This window comes from Phaenicophaeus curvirostris, chromosome 1 (assembly GCF_032191515.1).
Source record: "Phaenicophaeus curvirostris isolate KB17595 chromosome 1, BPBGC_Pcur_1.0, whole genome shotgun sequence".
Lineage (NCBI taxonomy): Eukaryota > Metazoa > Chordata > Aves > Cuculiformes > Cuculidae > Phaenicophaeus > Phaenicophaeus curvirostris.
The window spans coordinates 159,279,068-159,299,089 of record NC_091392.1 but is presented as its reverse complement, the minus strand read 5'-3'; the positions used below and the strand labels follow the sequence as shown (position 1 = coordinate 159,299,089).

Genomic DNA, 20,022 nt, shown 5'->3' with positions numbered 1-20,022 from the left:
AGGAGCCTAAACTGTGATGGAAGGACTTCATATTTCTTTTAATCAGTGTGATATAAAAATTACATTCTGCTTTCTAATTAGGTGTCTTCTGAAGGTCATCTCACAAGGGTATGAGCCAGATAAGGATGCCTTACATTGAAGGTACATTGCCTTTGTTAGAAGTTTTCCTTTCAGCCTTTGTATTGGGAAATGGAATAAGCAGATAGAGAGGTATTGCAGGTTGATTGCTTGTATTAGACACAATTCCAGTGGTGTCATTATATATAATAAAATAGCCAAACAGAAAAATGTGCCAAAATCTGGGAAACTTCTAGGAAACTGTCCATGATATGAAAGAATTCACATCCACTGCAACAAAAGGGAAACTAGTAACAGATGACTCAGGTGAAAATACAGCCTTTAGGGAATGAGAGATGAATGGAAATCATTTCACTCCATGGACACTGTGAGGACATGTGAAATTTCATTATAACACTTCCTCATTGCAGCTTCTAATCACAGTCTTGATGGTATTAGAAAACCTACATTGAAATCACATTGTGAAAATGAGGCAGAGTTTATCCTATTCCTCTGTTGGAAGAGTAACAGCGTAAAATAAAAAGTGTGAGAGTTCTCTATCCTGTATGTTATAAAAAAGGCCTAGCTGACACTTATTTTAGTATCATTGTGTTGGAAATTAGAAATTTTTTGATATTGCACAAGTAGTGCAGTGGCAGTAATAGAAATGTCTTTCTTTTCACTGTGCAGTTGTGACACATGTCAGCTAACAAAGGAGATTATGAAAAGAAATGATGGTCCTTGACATTTCCCCCATTGTTAAATCTATTACATTCACAGCAAAACTTTTGTACTAACTGAAGTAGTTGTCAGTGGATTTGTCAGACTTTATTTCAGCAGCACTGAGCGCTCTTCACTGAAGTCAGTACTCTTGCAAGGGGCTGAAGTGAATAGCTAAACCATTACCATTCAGCAATGTCTCAGTGATATCATGCAGGAACTGAAATGGAGCTTAATCTTCTACCAGTGCAATTACAGTTAGATGGAAGCCGTTTCCTTTTCTACAGTCCAGTACTAGAGGCCAGTTAGCTGAAATCAGTGGCTTTCAGCACCTCTGGTGTTCCCAGGCAGTGTTAGCCCTGTGCAGAGAGCGCATTTTCCTCGTCGTATTTCTGATAGTTTGGTTGCTGTAGTTGCTTAAGAGGAGACAGATGAGAGCACAGCAGGCTGGAAACTTACCTGAGCCATGTGGACTTTAACTCTGTACATTCAGTTGTCTGTGAGTATAAGGAATTCTCCTGCTGTAGTGCAAGCAGAGTGAGGTAGAGACAGACAGGCTTTTTATGCTGTAATGAAATACTTTGGTTGTCATGTTCTAAACTGGGATCTGCAACTTTTTTATAAGATTATTATGCATAATCTTTGCACAAAATAGATTTTGAGGCTTAAAATAGAAAAACTTTTAGTAGGATTCTTCAGTGCTAGTTTGAGGGTCTGCATTGTCTGTAATTAGTTATTTGTGTCTAAAGTAGGCTTTTCCAAAAGGTAATAATTTATCTGGCCAATTTTTCTCCATTGACTGAAAGGGAAGCTTAAAAGTACCTAGGCTGACACCTGGCACTTAGGTATCACACACTGAGTGTTTACTGTAACTTGTTATTATAGATTTGTTGTCAATGGACAGGTGGGCAGTGCAGAAAGTTTACAGACAACTGAGTGCCAGCTTCTTCTTTAACACTTATGGTGTTAACTTGCTTCTGCTGAAGTGAGTTTCTTCCATGATCATCCTAATTCAGAAGTTTGTCTTGAATTATGGATTACAGAACTACTTACTGTACCTTATTACAAGTATCTGGTTTGTCTCTTTTTCTGTACTTTTAGTATCAAACATTCCACCTTTATCTAACAAGAATGGAGAAATTGCAAAATTAGTTTAATCCTTCTGATAAATGATGGAAATATTAATTTAATTGCAGTGAGACACTCCTCCAGGCTAAACAACCCCAGCTCTCTCAGCTTCTCCTCATAAGACTTGTTCTCCAGCCCCTTCACCAGCTTCATCGCTCTTCTCTGGGCTCGCTCCAGAGCCTCAACATCCTTCTTGTAGCAAGGGGCCCAGAACCAAACACAGTATTTGGTGTGCGATCTCACCAGAATAACCTCCCTGGACCTGCTGCCCACACTATTTCTGATACAAGCCAAGATGCCATTGGCCTTCTTGGCCGCTTGGGCACACTGCTGGCTCATGTTCAGTTGGTTGTCAATCAACACACCCAGGTCTCCTCCAGGCAGCTTTCCAGCCACTCTTCTCCTAGTCTGTAGCACTGCCCAGGGTTGTTGTGCCCCAAGTGCTGGACCCAGCATTTGGCCTTGTTAAACCCGAAAGTTGCATTGTTTTCAAATGTCAGGTAGTAAAACAGTATATTCAAAGGTTGTTGGTTTTAAATATTATTTCTTAACAAACAGTATTGATATCCATTATTTGAATAAGACATTCAGTCTGCAGAAGTTAATTCTTCTGTCTCACCTTTTTCCTGTGTCTGTTGTTGTTTTGCTAAGAGCGTATGTCCATTGCAAGGACATCTGTTGCCAGTCTACTTAGATCATATTGCTATTGAAATACCCTGATGCTGTTTTCAGTCATAGGAAATTAAAAAAAATTAAAAGTGATTATCATGAGGGAAACAAATATGAAGTTGCCTGCAGCATGTTGCTAGCTGGGTGTTACTGCTTGTGGTCCAGGGAAGGTTAGAGATTGTGGCTGGAGAATATACGCACCTGTTTCTATGGTTACTTGTGCCTGATTTTGATGGGGTGTTTATTACAGGAAAGTAATGACTCATATTACACAGTGGGGCTTTTTCTACCATTCTTACATTAGAATATTAGAAAATCAAAGAAATTTAAATTACTTGGTGAGATTACATGGGAAGTATTTCTAAAATAAAAATGTTATTTTTTCTAACCAGTCAATGGGTTATATTAATTTTTAAGGAGAAATTATTTTGGGGCATGTATTGAAGCATGTGTCCATATAATACTTAGTGACTTACCATGGTGATTGTAATTTAACCTTGAAGTTGCTAGGAAAAAATATACAACATACTGACTTTAATGTATTTAGAAATTTCTCTGTCAATATACAGACAAATGAAATGAACAAAACTTTGCTTTGTGGCCATGTTATTTTTTTCCCTTTCCAAAGGCACTTTCAAGGATTACTTTACTGTTTTTCTTCATGAAAGCAGCTGGTATTGAAGGACGTTGTTAATGTATCACTTCATGTCAGGGTAAAACAACACTTATCCCGGAGTAGCAGTAAAATCAACATACTGGATAACGTGTTATGTATTCAGGTAGGAAGAGAGGGAACTTCATCCTTAGTGTGCCTTTCAGAGTTGAAACCTGCATTTTCAGAGATGTCTGCTATAATTAAACAATATTGGTTTGTTTTATTTTATTTTATACCCATGTTGTCTCCTTTCTTAATTTGAGAGTAATAGTAATAACCAAGTGATAAAATCCTCTTTCTGAAAAGTGCCCCCTTCTTATCTATTCCAGCTTTTCACTATTGTGGTTTTTTACTGTTGAAGGAGAGCTGTGATGATGGTCATAAATCCAAGATTTATTATGTTAGATGAGACCATTTGCCTATCAAATTTCTGTACCCAGTCTCTGGGCAATATTTGATGCATCAGAGTGAGTGAAAGTTTTCATCTTGAAATATTTGGATCCCAACCCACTCATTGCATCCACTGTAAATACTGAGGAGGGCAGAATACTGCAGACTGAAGCACAGCAGCATTTAACACAAATCACTTTCTCAAGGCTACAGAGTACTTCCAAACACAAACATGCATCCATGCATATGGAACTAAATATAGAACTAGAGTCTGTCTTGAGGAACTGGAATCTTGAGGAGATAGTCTTAGATGCAAGCAACTAGATAAGAGTTTGGATTGGAAGGGACTTATGAATGTGTTCTGGACCAACTTCTTGCTCAAAGCAGGCCCTTAATTTGGTTATCCAGGGTCCTGTAAAGCTAAGTCTTAAATATTTCCAGTAAATGAGGTGCTAGCACTTCACTGGACAACGTGTTCTATTGTTTAATTGTTAACACGATGAGGATTTTTTTCTCTGTGCACCTCTGGAAACAGTGAGTGATATTCCAGGTCTGGGGATCCTATTAATGCCCCTCCCAATTATGGATTTTTAGATTTGCTGAACCTTTAAGACATACAAGGAAGCCAAGTCAGCTAGTAAGGCAATACGTACAGCACTGAATGTGGTTGGCTACTGAGCAGATGGAGAGGGGAAGAATGAAATTCAGACTTTCAGTACAGTAACCCATAAAATCTTTCCAGAGGGCATGATAGCACCTGCCAAGCCTGGCAGCTCCAAATAGCGGGCAATCTGAATTACTTGTCACTCAGCTAAACTGAGATGCTTTGCAATGGTTTGGCTGATAAGGGAGGTGTGTTGAATCATTCCCTTCCATCGTTTTTTGGAAATGGTTGTTCGCATAATAGTTTTTGTACTTGAGGAAGGGAGTATTGTGTAATGTTTTCATTTTTATTTCTGGATTGTCTTTAAATTTTCTTAAATAGCTTTGATTTGAAATATCATTTGTTAACTCTTCCCAGTTCTATCCGCCCTTATCTTGCAGGAAACACTGCTAGAGGATTTTTAGCAAGTAAAACGGTCTTTGTCTGTTTGAAAGTCTTGATTCTTACCTCACAACTGGGATTGTTTCTCCTTGTGCAGGTTTTTTAGTGTTCTTGGTTTGTTTTGTTTTTTGGTTTTTTTCTATTAGAAACAGAAAGTGAGGTGGTGAGTGCTATAGTTTTAAGATTTCCCATTATAATAGGAAACACAAAATACTGAGTTTGGTGAAGTTAATTACATAAATTAACAAACATCTAGTGTGTCTTAAAAATACATTTGAGACTGTTTTTAATGAATGAAATAGCTTTACATCTTCTTTGGTAGTTCCTAAAATCTGAAAATCACAATAAATTAACTTAAAAATCTACTTTTTTTAGTTATCGCAAATGACAAAGTTGTGGTTCTGTAGTGATTATAGCTTTCTTGTGATGATGGATTGGAACTGTGTGTTTTGTGTCTTTAACGTGCATGTAATTGCCCTCTGGTCCAAAAGATATGCAAGATCTATGTTTCATTTTTTTAATATAGAGTAACTTTGTTTTGTGTGCTGTAACTTCAAGTGACTTTTCCAACATCTTCCTAGCATAGAAAGCAAGATTACTATGTTATGCAATATTACGTGCTATGAGATAGATAAATTATGCTCTGTGTAACGTGCCACTTGGAAGTATCTGAGATGGAGCAATTCAGTACAATACATGAGTAGTTACGACTTGAACTTGTTTAAGTCAGTGATGATGAAGTGATAGTACACCTACTGTAACCACTTACAGTTCACCTTCATGCAGCAATTCTAATTCCATTGGCTGTTACAAATCAATTGCTATTATGTGAATATATTTTAAATATTCCTTCACTGTGAATGAAGACGTTTCTAAGAAAAAGAAGATATACAGAAATGATGTGTCCTCCACCCAGAACTGTTTCTTTTTTTCCCAAATATAGATTTTTTTTAAAAAAAGAATAGGTTGATTTATTTTGAAGTGATACTGTTGCTGTTGCAGAGAGCTACCTTGGAAGTGACCACTGATTTTAAAACATAATAGTTTCTCTTTTTTTATTAATATGATCTTAGCTAAGCAATCCACAATTCCCTTCACTTCCTGCATGGATCATAGTTTTCAAGTTACAGAAGTACTTCACATTAAAAGACAGTGAGTATATGATTTGCTGGTTGTTGCATAGTAAAGTACTTTAGGTTGAGTTTTTTTATGTCAAGCAGAGTAGAAGATGGACTTTAAGTAGGTAGTGCAGCTGACAGTTGTCTGTCTTTCTAAGGTCCCACATTGGATGGTCCCAAGGGCAGCTAAGGAGTTACAAAGGTCTGAAGAAGGAAGAAGGGGGCTAATATTTGACCTGGGCACATTTGAGAAGTAGTTTATTTTTGAGGGTCAGAAAAGGAGAGCTTAAAACAGAAGTCAGAGGCAGCTTTTATTCTTGATTAGACTGTATTTCTTCATTTTCTTATCCATGTGGGAAAAATGCTGAAACTTTTGAGAGGCTGGGGGCAAGACTGAATTGTGCACATCATCTGCTACTGAACAGATCTGTAATCTGCAGGGTTTTAAGGAAACGGGAAGTTTGAAGCTGAGCTGGAAATGTGATGAATATATGGATACATGTGACCATGAAGGAGACACGTACCCCCTGTGTATGTATATATATCTTTATCTGCGTTTGCAGGGGTGGGGAGGAGAGGTTAAGCTAGGTGCTCCCTTGAGCTCTGATTTAGTTTTCTGTCCCACTTCCACCTCCATGCCCTGCAGTGTTAGTGTGAACTAAAAGAATGGGGGAGGTAGAGTGAGTCTTCTTTCCCTAAGATGTGCCCTCTTTTCTAGCCTGCTCTATTTGCATTACAATGACCATAGTGGTGGGGCAAAATATGATACTCCCAAATTCTGACTCCCTCTATTTGTTATATTTCCTCTCGTACATTTATGTTCCTCCTAAAATGCCAGTAAATGTCAGCCTCCACCCCTTAATGCTTACTTGTAGTGCTACACAAATTAGCCCACAGGGTGATCTGAAGAATTTGCTAGAGTTGTTGATGTGCTTTATTTACAGACACCAGATGCAGGATCCAGTTACCATGACAGAATAGCACATGTAGCTGTTTGTTATTGAGCTTGCTGGACTCCACATGTGCACCATCTTTCATCTGTTTTGTTTGTCAGAAACTGTGAGGAAAAGCAGGAGACTAAGGTTCTCCTAATGACAGAACCAAGATTACAAGACTGCTTTCCAGAGCAGATGACGACAAATCTGATTACCATCAGTGCAAATGTCATATCTCTTCCTTTATTTAACTTTCCCACAGAGGCAGCTGGAAAGAGGTGGGAGTGAAGGATTCAGAGAACAGGTTGTAGTCCAGGATAAGAGCAAAAAAGAAATTCCTGAAGTCAAGCAGGGAAGCAGAGGAGGCTTTTAACTTGCAGCGAATTACTGTTCATCCTGAAATGCTCCTGAGATGTTAAGAGATAAACGGGGCAGAAATCTCCTAGGAGATGACAATGCTGTCATCTAGCTAAGCTGCCTACCTTACCAATGAGATACTGAAAGTGCTTAACAAAATTATCAGACATACTCAGTCTTCTAGCAGATTGCTTTCTACAGTTTGATGTTGATTTTGTAGAGTATTTTGTTTTCATCATGGTTGATAATGGAATGAAAAATTATTAGAAAATTACAGCTTAGCTAGTCAACCCTTCTGGTCTAAGTTAAACTCTAATGGCTCTCATGGAGTCACTACGCAGGTGTTATTGCTTCTGCCTGTGATTCTGTCTGTATTTTCTATTAGTTCACATTTCCAAAGCGTTATGTCTATAGAACTGGTTTTTGTTTGGTTTTTTTTTACTGTGAACTTGTGTAGCAGCTGTTTAGGGCACCTAATACTGGCAACTAGGGGTTTATCTTTAATGTGCTGGTTACTATTGAAAAAGTATATCTTCTGACATCTCAGTACTGTTATTGGTGTGTTAGTATTGCATGCAAAAATAAAAACTGAGGAAATGAGCTAATATGTTGTACTCAGTTAATATCATGCTGCTAAAATTAGGCAAAAACTGGTGAAATAAGGAGAATGTAGGGAGAAGGGAGGAGATTTATTTGTTAGTCCTATAGAGCTTAGGCTGAAGTTGAGGTATTCTTCCTTAGTTATGAAAACATTGTGAGAGAAAATTCAGTTTGTAGAGGGTAGATAATATTTTAATTATAGAACATTATTTCAGACTTGTCCGTTCTTTTGTGATGTCAAAATTCAGTCTAAATCAGATTAGCATCTCTAAGAGAGAGGCATACTTTTGATCCATTCCACGTGTGGTTTATTAAGAAAGTCATTTCCATGGTTGTATACTAGCCTAAAAGTGATGATGAACTGTCATAAATAATTACTGAGGGGAAAGGCAGAAGCGGATTATGAGAAACTGTTTGGGGAGACTAGGAAGGGTATTACAAAATAATGAATGGGTCTCTAATTAACAAAGAAAAGATTGATCCATCTAACAGCTAAGTAGTATTGCTGCTTTGTACGTCAGATTTTTTTATGTATCTTAAAATGAGAGCCATAAAGTGAGGGCATGGTTTACTGTGCAAAAGCCTTCCAAAGGCTGTCCCAAGCCTGCAGTCATGGAATGTGTGACTAGCATCTACTGCTCTGTCAGAAGCAAATGATTTTGTTGTCTAGATTGACAGTAAGTCATGCTGCTGGAGGAGCTTTCAGGACTTACTATGCACATTAAAAGAGTCCACCTTCCACTGCAGGCAGCAGGGAGTCAGTGACTTTAATGACTATAAGAGGTTTGAATTAGTAGTAGCATGAGGCTTCTGGTCTACAGTGCTAATTCTTTATCTTTTGCAGACGTTTAAACCACATTTCAAAGACTTGTGAACCGTAATGTAGATGTCCTGGGATCTAAGCAGTGATTCTCAAATTCTAGCAGGCATGATGAAAAATGGGTGATGAATTAATGCATTGTAACGCTTAAGCTATTTTAGGTAAGATGTAACCAGATGTATTTGAATTTCATGTGTCTGTATTCTTTTCCAAGTCTAAGAACAGGCTGCCTTTGACTGTGAGTATGGTAGCGCAAGCCTTTTTAAAATGTGAATGAAACTCACTGTTCATTGCCATTAAGATGCAAGTCCTAGCCTGTGTTTAGTCAGAATTAGATTTTTCATGAAAGTAACACTAGAATTCAATATCAGGATTCATCCTAAAATGTGTATTCTGATATTTGCATTTAGAAGGATGTGGTCCTGCCTTAATAATGCTTCCAACAGCAAATTACATCCCATATGCCAATACACAGTATAAATGTGTTAAATGTTCCCCACATCCACTGCCAGCCAAATGGCAACCATGAAAAGCATTTAGCAAAAGCCTTCCGACATGAAAAGTGGAGAAGGCCAGAACCTCCCACAAAATGAGTAGTTTCTGCAGATGTAATTCAGGTGCCCAAATTTTCTGTGGGTGATCCACTGAAAGCCTCTTTGACAAGGAGGAGGTAGTGGTGGAAGCTGGCCTGTTGTGACAATGAGAGAAGTGAGGTGGTGGAGCAGCCTAAGTGGTGAGAAGACTGGAAAGGGTCATGACATCTCCTTTTGTAAGGAGAAAACAGCAGAGCTGCTTCAATCATGCCATGCTTATTGTGGAGAGAAAAAGCAATTGCTAAAAAAAGATTTGGCTTTTAGTGAGTACTTGACAGATTATTCAGAGGAGGGTGGGTGCTGGTACTCCTGGACAACTTCATGCTCAACTCTGTACAGAACAGCTTGGGAAAACTTCTTGCTTTAGACAACGGCTGCTTAAGAGAAGAAAAGAGTTTCAAAGAGTTCTTCAGTGAGAGAAACCAATCAGCATCTTTGTTCAGAACCACAATTGAGGGACTCCCATTGCATGTCAATACAAATCTCACTGGAGATCTGTTCACTAAGAGGGAAAGGAGAGAGGGGTAAGAAACTTAGGTTTTTGGTAACTATTCAGGAAGAAATATCAGATATCTGCTTCATAGTTACTTAACATAGCTACTGAAGCAGCTGAGTTTGTTCATCCCTGGATGAAGATTTTCTGATTAATTCAGACTTAGGGAACTAAATCTACTTTCTTCATGAAGGACAGGTTAAAATTATGATGGAAAAGTTCTTGTTTTGTTGCTTCTCTGATCTTCAGTCGTCTTCCTCTTAATGCTTTATAAAATGTAAGTGAAACTCACTGTTCATTGCTATAAGATGCAAGTCCTAAAGTTGAGGAGAACTTTAACATCCTTATGTATTAGGAAAATCCTCTGTCTGAAAATTGCATTGAAGTTCTCTGTACTTTATTTCTGATTTATCACTGTGTTTTCCTTATATGCTTATTTTTGTTCACTCTTGCCTTGAAGAATTTTTGCAACTGAAATAAAACTTTTTTTAAAATATTTTTTTTCTTTATTTACACATTGTGTCTTGCTGTCATCTACTACAAGGAATGATAAATGATTTTTAGGATAGTGTATGACATTGACAGTATTAATTTAAAACAGAACATCTTATCTGTGCTTTTAGAATCAATGAAAATGCTGAGACACTTAAAAACTAGTACAGGTTGACTGAAATAACTATCACTGAGATAAGAAACAATGTATATCAAGCCAGGAATTGCTTAACAATCCTAAGACCAGTAATGTCTTCAAGACTCTTAGGACCTGATAATAATTCTTTCCCCAATCATACCTGTGAAAAGTGGATGCCAACCTACCTGAAGAAACACTAAAGAGAGAAAAGGAACCAGGTAATATATAAGGCTGGGGAGAGGATGTTCAGTCCATTGAGAGAAAACTCATTTGGGAAGGGGTGTTTACGTGCCCAGAGATACACTCCCGACATCTCTGCACATGTGTCTATATGCATTTGGTCCCCAGTTTCCTCTATGCTCCAAATGGTACACAAAACTATCTAAACTCTCAGCTGTAATCTACCTAATAAATGTAGATTTTCATCATTTTGGTGGTTGAAGTAAAGTCTGAGGCATTAGGAACCCACCAAAGAAGTGTTTTTATAGCTTGCAGTGAAGAGCCTGTGTTGCAAGTCGTTGTGAAACATGAGGATATGTAAGCATGCAAACTGGAACTGTGGCTGGGAATAGTGAATTATGGAGGAAACTGAGCTTGGATTCGATGCTGTCCATGCTGTCAGGAGTGATCTCCGGATTAGAGTATCACCAAAACCACACTCAGGGGGTTTTTTATTCAGTTGTACGAATGTATGCTCTGAATCCCTGTGCTAGACAAGTAATGGAGTGCCAATAATATCGATATTGAAAAGTTCTCCATACCTTTATTTAATGAAGTCTAAAGAATCAATTATCATTTTCAGTTTGCAAAGAGTTGCTCAAGAAATATTCAAACAAACTTGAAAGCCTACACTGTGATGAGATGGTGGTTAATGTCTAGTCTTTTGGAAATAGCAAGACTTTTCTAGAGCATGAAAATGATTGAAAACATATGAAAAAATTAATGTAAAATAATACCAATTCAACCGAAGTTGTTGAACAATAATGAAGTAATTGAATGGCACAATACTAGATTGATAGCACTTTGTACTAACCATTTTGTGCAAGGATTTTGTAATGGGCAGTACGCTGGAAAAGTGTGTTCATTTTGTGTTTGTTTTGTGGTTTTTTTATTTACATCAAAGTATAAATAGTAGATCTCTGTTCTTTCTGACACAAAGTGAGGAGGAAGTACCACACAAGCAGGAAGCTACCATTTATTCACCCAGAAGATGTGTTTCTATGTTTCCAGCAAATTCTAGCTCAGATACTAGGCTTTTGGAGTCTTTCAGAAATGGCATTTGAAAAGTGGTATAGAGAAGATTTTTCCTTCTTCTGAGAACTTTTGTTAATGATATTTGTAAATCCTGACAGTAAAATAACAACAGTTCACCTTTTTGCTGTTCTCTCTCTTGCAGGGTGATACCTCCTATGTAAAGGATCGCTGGTGTGTGTTTGATGGATTCATGGTCTTTTGTCTTTGGGTGTCACTGGTTTTACAGGTAATTATTAGTTCCTTAGTTGTGAAAAATATATGGCATAACCAAGTAATTATGAATTGTGAAAGTATAGCTGTAGATGGGTCAATTTTTTTAAAAAAAATTGTGCTGAATTCAAAGCTTCATAATTGCTCATTTCAGTAGATCTATATGAGTAGTAGAATGTAGCTCATTTAATTTTTCTTACTGAGAAGTTATACATTAATCTGAAGCTTGTTACCATAAACCCTCTGCATAGTTCAACGGAAAGAGAAGGTACTTAAGAGTACTGTTTATTTCTTTCTGCACATGATGGTTTTGCTTGTCTCCTTCCCTTGCGTCTAGGAGGATTCCATGATAATTACCTTAGGCAACTAATGGGAGAATGATTCTTCTGGTAGATGTTTACCATGCTATAGATGTATTGATGTGGTGAGTGGAGGGGTTTCATGTAACATGGCCCATGCCTAACAAAGCCTTTTGCCAAATTCAGGTTAAAGCACAATGGAGAAAAATAATTATAAATACATTTGGAAATAACCTGAAAAATGTTTATAAAGAAGGGAACTTGGACATATTACAAAAAGCATAGACTATTAAGGTACAGGTCAAATTGTATCCTGCAAACCAATCAGTCCTTAACCATAGCCAGTTTCTTGGGGTAAAAACAAATTGAAGGCTGGGCCTGCAATAGGATAAGGATTGTAAAAGGTCTGTAGTAACTACTGTTAGGCATAACTTATCCACTTCTGACAAATTTAAGACACATTGTAATTTTCTGCTTTACACACAGTGGAAAATTTGGTACATCGTATAAACATGTAAGCTGAAGGTTGATCATTACCGATAAGCACGTATTTATGCATTGCCAGTTACCCCTACATTTTTTTAGTATTTTGAGCAAATCTTAGTTAAGCAGTTGTTCTGGGAGAGTGAAAGACAAGGACTGAAACGAGGTATTTTCACCCAGTCATTAAACTAAATAGTCCTTACAGGGTGCCTAACCTGTCATTGCATTAAGGAAATAGTTCCTTGTTCTGTAGCTTGACTGAAATCGGTGTCTTAAGTGGGGTCCAGGAGAAGAATGCGTAGAGTTTTCTTGTGCACTTGGAATTAAATGGAGAATTTATAAGCATGTTGCAACTCATAAGGCAATCTGTATATGTATAGGTTTATATCATAGTAAAAACCTTAGTGGTGTGCAGTGTTAACAGATACTGATTTTCGTATTTGGGAATGTAGATTATTCTCTTTTAACAAAGTTGTGGGAAGTGTGTGGGGTAGGACTAGTACAAAAGCAGGAAGATGACAGAAGGCTGCAGTTGAATTGTTTGAGACAGAAGCAATACGAACATAGGCAGAATGTATTTTTGGAATTTCATTAGGATAACTTAGAAATGGATTAAAGGATTTAATAAGACTTTTCTTTTAAAAAGTGCAGTTAAAATGAAGCATAAAATAAACCAAGAGAAGATTGAAAATGAAAATTAAAGTCATGTATAGTCTTCATAATTTTTAAAGTTCTGTAAATAAATAGAGGAACATGACAGAGTCATCAAGAAAAACTCCTGATTCTTTTGTTTGTAGGTGTTTGAAATTGCTGAATTAGTTGACCAGATGTCACCTTGGGGCATGTTACGGATTCCACGACCACTCATTATGATTCGAGCATTCCGGATATATTTTCGTTTTGAGCTGCCAAGAACTAGGATAACGAATATCTTGAAGTAAGTAAAGCTGTTATCTGAAGAAGAGCAACAGAGATTTCAATTTTTACTTAGAAGACTGACTACACAACTCAGATAATGACCCGTCATGCTTAATGGGAGTTTTCTTCCTGAGTTTTAGTTCTGGCCAAAATACTGCTTATTTTCCACATTTAAGGAACCATTAAGTTTCCTAGAAAATTATCAAAACTGTCAAATACTTAAATAAACCTGAAAGCATTTTGTTAATAGCTGTAGCCAGCAATTTTCAACTAATGGCAGTAAATTTTGTGACGTTAATGTGGGCTCTGCAAAATCAAAATGAACACTCTTAGCCTTTAGTAGGGAACTATTCATAAAGAAAAATAGTAAGCACATACCCTAACCATTGCAAGTATACATGTATTGTTATATGCGCAAAAATGCTTACATGCAAGCAAACACACCAAAGTATGTTTGATTCAGCATGTAATGGTAAACACCATGTAATGGTAATGCAAAAGAATTTTTTGCTCTTTATTTTATCACCTTTACTTCATCATCATATCTTGTCTGTATAAGTAATTAGATATTCTTTTATGAAAGCTAGACATAAGACATTTAATTTGGGGCTTTTGTTCCACCCTTTGTAGTTTACAGTTGGTTTAATTACCTTAAGTTATGGGTTCAGAAAAAATCGTGTCTCCCTTTACTATTTTCACACAGAGTGAGAGGTCAACTTTGAAGTCAAATTTTCTGCAGGATGAATTATTTTCCTGTGTAAGCATGTTTTCTAGTGTAGAGCTTTTCAGAGGCTTTGCCTGTGCATTCAGTGTCATATTTATTTTTTTGCCAGGCGTTCCGGAGAGCAAATCTGGAGTGTTTCAATTTTCCTTCTGTTCTTCCTCCTGCTGTATGGGATCCTGGGAGTGCAGATGTTTGGAACTTTTACATACCATTGCGTGACCGATGACACGCAGCCAGGGTGAGTTAGCCAGCCCAGCTAACATGGGGCTGTTCTTTCAGGGCATACGTATAATTGTAATTTGTGTCAATGGACTAGAAATTGGACTAGAAATAGTCCACCAAAATAGGCTAAGACAAATTGGGGAAACAAAAATATTAGGATTTATGAAAAATACAACTTTTAACTGTGACAGAGAGAGATTACAAACTATGTCATTTGTATGCAGTCTGAGTTAAGGGGTGAGTGACTGTGTACATGCCAGAGTGTGAAAGGGAGGGAAAGCAGAGGAGTCTCTTAAGAGGAGCATTGCCACTTATGGACAATTTGGGTCACTGATGTTTCCTCAGCTTTTGCTGTATCTTCCTGTTTTTTTCCAGAACGTCTGGGTATGGGGACAGACCTAAAGAACAGGGCAGAAATACCCCTAGAATCTCACACCTTTTCTGGATCAAGTGGTCACTGGGAACTGATCTTCAGATTTGAAGACCCTTTTCACCCAGCCTTTGGAAAAAACTTATGATTAATATTTTACACTAGTGATTGAGTATACATCACATTTTTGATTCAGCACACACTTAAACACAACATTAACCTGAAGTTAATAGGAAAATGCTAGCTCGGGACTTGTAGCCTTTTGGTTTAGTCAAAATTCAAACCTTTTATTCCTGTATTGAACCTATCAGAACATAAAATAGACATTGTAAGACAACAAAACATTGCTTAATTTTCCAATGCTGAATGAAAAGTCTGATTATAGCAAAATTCTCTTGTTGAAAGATTTTTCTTAACTAGAGCCTATAGGCTATCAGGTATAAAATAAGGTTGTTGGAAGTGTTAGATACAAAAAAAAGTTACACAATTATTTGAGAATATGCTAGAAATTATACAGTATTTTGTTAAATGCAAAAAAAGACTTTTCAACATTTTCTTAGCTATTTAATTAATACTGTAGTAAGATATGGGGCTGATCTTCATCTAGATTGGAAAGGAGATATTTCATTATGGCTTTTTTTAAAGAGAAAATCTTTATAACATATTTTTACAGCTTCCAATAGACATTGTGGGATGGGCAAATCTCTGTGAAAAATTTCTTTGTGGTCATGAGAAGATCTGTGGTTCTGTTATTTACCTATGTTACTTGGAACAATAAGTGGAATAGACAACACAGGGAAAATAAAGTATCATATAATTGCCTGTGTCACTGAATACAGCTTTTCCCTGAAACTGGCAGAAAAAGATGAAGTTGGACATAGTAGTATTTACAATACGGAAAGTTAAGCTTATAACTTTAAGTTTGCCTATTAAAAAAATGTCTAATTTCTTCTTCATGGATTGTTTTTTGAATACTGCATTTTTTTTTTAAAAAAAAGGAAAAGTTTATGGCAAAAAGCTGACTTACACAAATAGATTAAAAGGGTCAAATATTCAGCACATACAAATCTGTCTAAAATGGCTTGAAGTCTGAAAAGTCAAGCATGCAGAAGTAAGGAAACTTTAGACTTGAGGGTGAAGATCTAGCCTTAACTCCTTTTCCTTTCAGTATCATCAAGTATATATATATTTAGCTGTTTTAAAAATTAGAAATCTAATTTAAATTACTTCTTATGTACCTGAGCTAGGCAGCTTCAGAAAGTAATTAATCACTTTTGCCTTCTCCAAACCAGAATTCTAACTTTAAATGGCTAACTTTTAATTGTAACTTTAAAATGGTATATGAGGACTACAGATACATTGAAAAACACTTCTTCCCCAGAAGTGCTGCCTCATTTATTCTGACAAATGAATGATGCTCACACAAAGAACATTTTTTTTCCCCTTTGTTGCTTTACATGTGGACTTATACCGTACTTTTCACAGAAACATAAAATCATAGAATGCTTTGTGTTAGGAAAGACCTTTGCAGGTCATCTAGTCCAATGCCCCCTGCAGGAGAAGGGACATCTTTAACTAGACCTGGTTGCTCAGACTCCCATCCAACCTGCTCATTCTTACTCTGGAAGCACATAGTTCTTCTTCTTGTCTGTAACATTCATTGTTATACCTTGGGAACACTTACACATATCTAATCTTTTTCTAATTTTTGAGGAATGCAATGCAAAAGCTCTGAGTGGAGTTAGGCTGTGCCTTCTTCACGTGGGTCAGGGATGACCTGTCCAGAGCTGGCTGCATAATTTATAAAAACAGCCACCATGGGCTGGGAGAATAAACATAGAGAAAGAAATAACATTTCTGGTGCCAAAAGAGGACAATTTAGAAGCAGACAATGGTCCAAAATGTAGTTAGAAAGGAGGTGACATGCCATTTCTGAATCCAGGAGAGTTTATTAGCTGAGATGTAGTACAGAGCAAAAGCACAAAAATTGTCTAGACAGATTTTAATTTTATCTTTGAGGTTCAATTTCTGAACTTTATAATGAGGATTAAACATTCCTCTCAGAAACTGAGTCTGTCTGTCTGTCTCAGGTGGCTCTGTTCCAGGCAATGGAGAGTGTCCACAGTTGGTTGAACCTAGCTTTAAATACCTTCAGAGTCTTTAATGAGCCGCAGCTCATTACAGTAAGCTGTAAGTACTTAATATTTCTGCAAACCACATCCCAGGCTTCCAAGTCAAGATTAGAAAATGAAAAGCATCCAATCTGTGGCCACATCTGAGAACTTTAATATTAGGTGATTTGCCTCTTATTTTGCTGAATTCTAGTGGCAAGGATAAAGTGATAGAATAATAGAATGGTTTGGGTTGGAAGGGACCTTAAATTATCCAGTTCCAGCCCTCCTGCTGGGGCAGGGACACCTCCCCGTGGATCAGGTTACTCAAAGCTCTGTCCAAACTGGCCTTGAACACTTCCAGGAATGAGGCATCCATGGCTTCTCAGGGCAACCTATTCCAATGCCCCACTACCCTCATAGTGAAGAATGTCTTCCTTGTATCTAATCTAAATCTACTGTCTTTTAGTTTAAAGCCATTACCCGTGGTCCTGTCACTACATGCACTTGTAAAAAGTCCCGCTCCAGGTTTCCAGCAGGCCCCGTTTATGTACTAGAAGGGTGCAATAATGTCTCCCCGGAGCCTTCTCATCTCCAGGCTGAACAACCCCAACTCTCTCAGCCTGAATTCATAGGAGAGGTGTTCCAGCCCTCTGATCTCCTTTGTGGTCCTCCTCTGGAGTCAATCCAACAGGTCCACATCCTTCTTATGTTGGGCTCCCCAAAGCTGAAGGCTGTACTCCAGGTGAGGTCTCACAAGAGCAGGTTGAAGGGGAGGAATCACCTCCCTTAACCTGCTGACCACACTTCCCTGGTTGCAGCCCAGGATATGGTTGGCTTTCTGGGCTGCAAGTGCACGTTCTTGGATCATGTTGAAATTCTCATCGACCAATTTCAAATTTTTCTCAGGGTTACTCTCAATCCATTCTTTGCCCGGCCTGTGTTTGTGCTTGGGATTGCCCTGACCTATATGCAGGACCTTGCACTTGGCCGTGTTGAATTTCATGAGGTTCACTCACGCCCACCTCGGTGGGCACGCAGCAAACTTACTCAGGGTGCACTCAATCCCATTGTCCATGTTGCCAACCAAGATTTTAAACAGTGCTTGTCCCAATACCATAATAAATAAATAAATAAAGGCTTATTATTGAGGTCAAGATTTCATCTATTTCAGAAATTTTAGAAAGCGCTCTTTTTAAATCTAGTGCCTTCTGAATTAGTTTCAAAGGGAGGCAAGTGTCTTTTGAAAAAGGCATCTTAAAATCTTGCTATTCTTTTTTTATTTGAAAGGATGTAGCAGCCTCATCAGACATTCGTTGTCTCTTTGACTGCTGCAAGTTCTTTTATCTTTCCATCCATCTTGACGCCCACACTGCCTGACCTCCTGCCTCTCCACCTCCTCAGTTATTTTCTAATGTTAACACTGACAAAAAGAAAAACTGAAGTGAGCTAACTGTGATCTGAATTTTTTCATTCCATCTGTGAAATAAGCAAAATCTGACTTCCTTCAAAAGGCTGAAAAGTTTTTTTGTTGTTTTCTGATAAATATTTTTCCCTTATTCTTATAATCTTATTTATTTTGCCAGATTTTTTCTCCCTACAGGCAATGCTATCTTTTTCCTAGACATTTTTTCCACTCAGTATTCCTTTGTGATTATTACATGTTATTTTACAACTGTCCTGTTGCAGCTTTTCCCTGACAGTTTCTCCAAGTGATGCATCTTTTCTCTGTGAATGAGCGGTATATGACATGCATTTTCATAGTATGGATCTTCTTTTGTTGTTTCAAAGACACACAGTATATTTGGAATATAATGTATATATAATCCAATTATCTAGGTAAGTCGATGCATTAGAAGCAGTTTGAGAGGCTCTTTCATTATATCTGAGACAAAATTCAGAGAAGTTAATAAAAATGGGGAAAATAATTTGTGTTCCCAAATCTACTGTAATTTACTCTCAGGCACCTCTAGTATAGAAAAGGTACTTCCATAAGGTCAGGAGAGATAAATTATTTCCAAACCATTGCTTTGGCTTTGCTAGAATGTTTTAAATATCCTCACAAACTAGCTACTGAGTATTTTCATTGTTTTTATTACCAAGACATGCTTGACTATACAAAAATGCTTTCATACAACAGTATGAAACAGCAAATTTCACAACAGTAAATTTTCCTTTTGTAATTCTCAGCTAGGGAACGGAAGCCTTCCTTCATCGAAACAAAGAGAGCTAATATGGCTAAATGCTACAAGCTGTAGTACTTCTCTATTAAAGTAAGTTATTCTTTAGGGAGTTTTTTTAACACATTCAGTAGGGTATAGATGGAGTATTTCTGTAGTCCCATCTGCCTTGTCACCGTGGCAGTCAATTTAAAATCCTTCTTTGGAGGGTTTCTTGTTTAAAGTAGAAACTGTCCAGGAAAATAGATAAGAAAAATAATTACCAAGTAATAGATTTAAGCGGTTCTTGGACATCTTTCCATCTGTCTGTGGATAGGCCCTGAAAATGTCAGAAAACATCTTCAAAGGCTTTGGAGCTGAAAGTTCACCACAATATCTAATAGAGGAAATAAATATGATTAAAAAGAACAAAAGGGATTTGAGATACTGTCTCACATCAACAGTGGGAAAATACGAATGAGTAATTGGATTTCTGAGAAAGGGAAGAAATCAGAGACCAGGCTTTAGAAATCAATGTAACAGGACTTCAGGGTACATCAATTTATTGATGCTAGTTGAACAACCAGCACTGCTTTAATACTGCCTTTAATACTGCCTACTGGGGTTAATTCATAGTCTCTGTTAATGTCAACCCATCTCTAGTATAAACTCTTCAGAGGGAAGAGAAATAGAAGAAATCTTCCTTTTCCCGGCCTGGTGTTGTTTAGACCCCAACCAAAATCAAGAAAAATAATGCATCAGACTGAAAAAGGATATAATTCTGTCCAAATGGGATCCTATCAAAGGGAATGAAGAGAGTGCTGACCCAATAGCCGGTATTGGTGCCCAAGTGCAGCGATCTTCAGGAGTGAACTCACCTCACTTTCAGAGGGCTTGCGATTTCTGAGCAGTAATCCTATTTCTGTTTAGGTGGTTATCCAAAGCAATTGGACTGTTTATGCATTTCATACAGGCTTTCAAGTGCTTTTATTTGCCCAGCTCCATTTTGAGCTGGAAGGTGAACTCTTAATGAAGTTCTACAGTAGTGTGATTGGAACCCA

General features: G+C 37.4%; 1 protein-coding gene across 1 annotated transcript in view; it reads left to right on the top strand.

Moving 5' to 3' along the window:
- The window catches only part of NALCN (sodium leak channel, non-selective), a 235,677-nt gene that overhangs the window by 21,507 nt on the left and 194,148 nt on the right, over nucleotides 1-20,022 (top strand). The window contains exons 4-6 of the mRNA XM_069879312.1: nucleotides 11,608-11,691; nucleotides 13,255-13,394; nucleotides 14,209-14,337. Of these exons, the coding sequence (XP_069735413.1) occupies nucleotides 11,608-11,691; nucleotides 13,255-13,394; nucleotides 14,209-14,337 (353 nt within the window). The remainder of the gene's footprint in view (nucleotides 1-11,607; nucleotides 11,692-13,254; nucleotides 13,395-14,208; nucleotides 14,338-20,022) is intronic.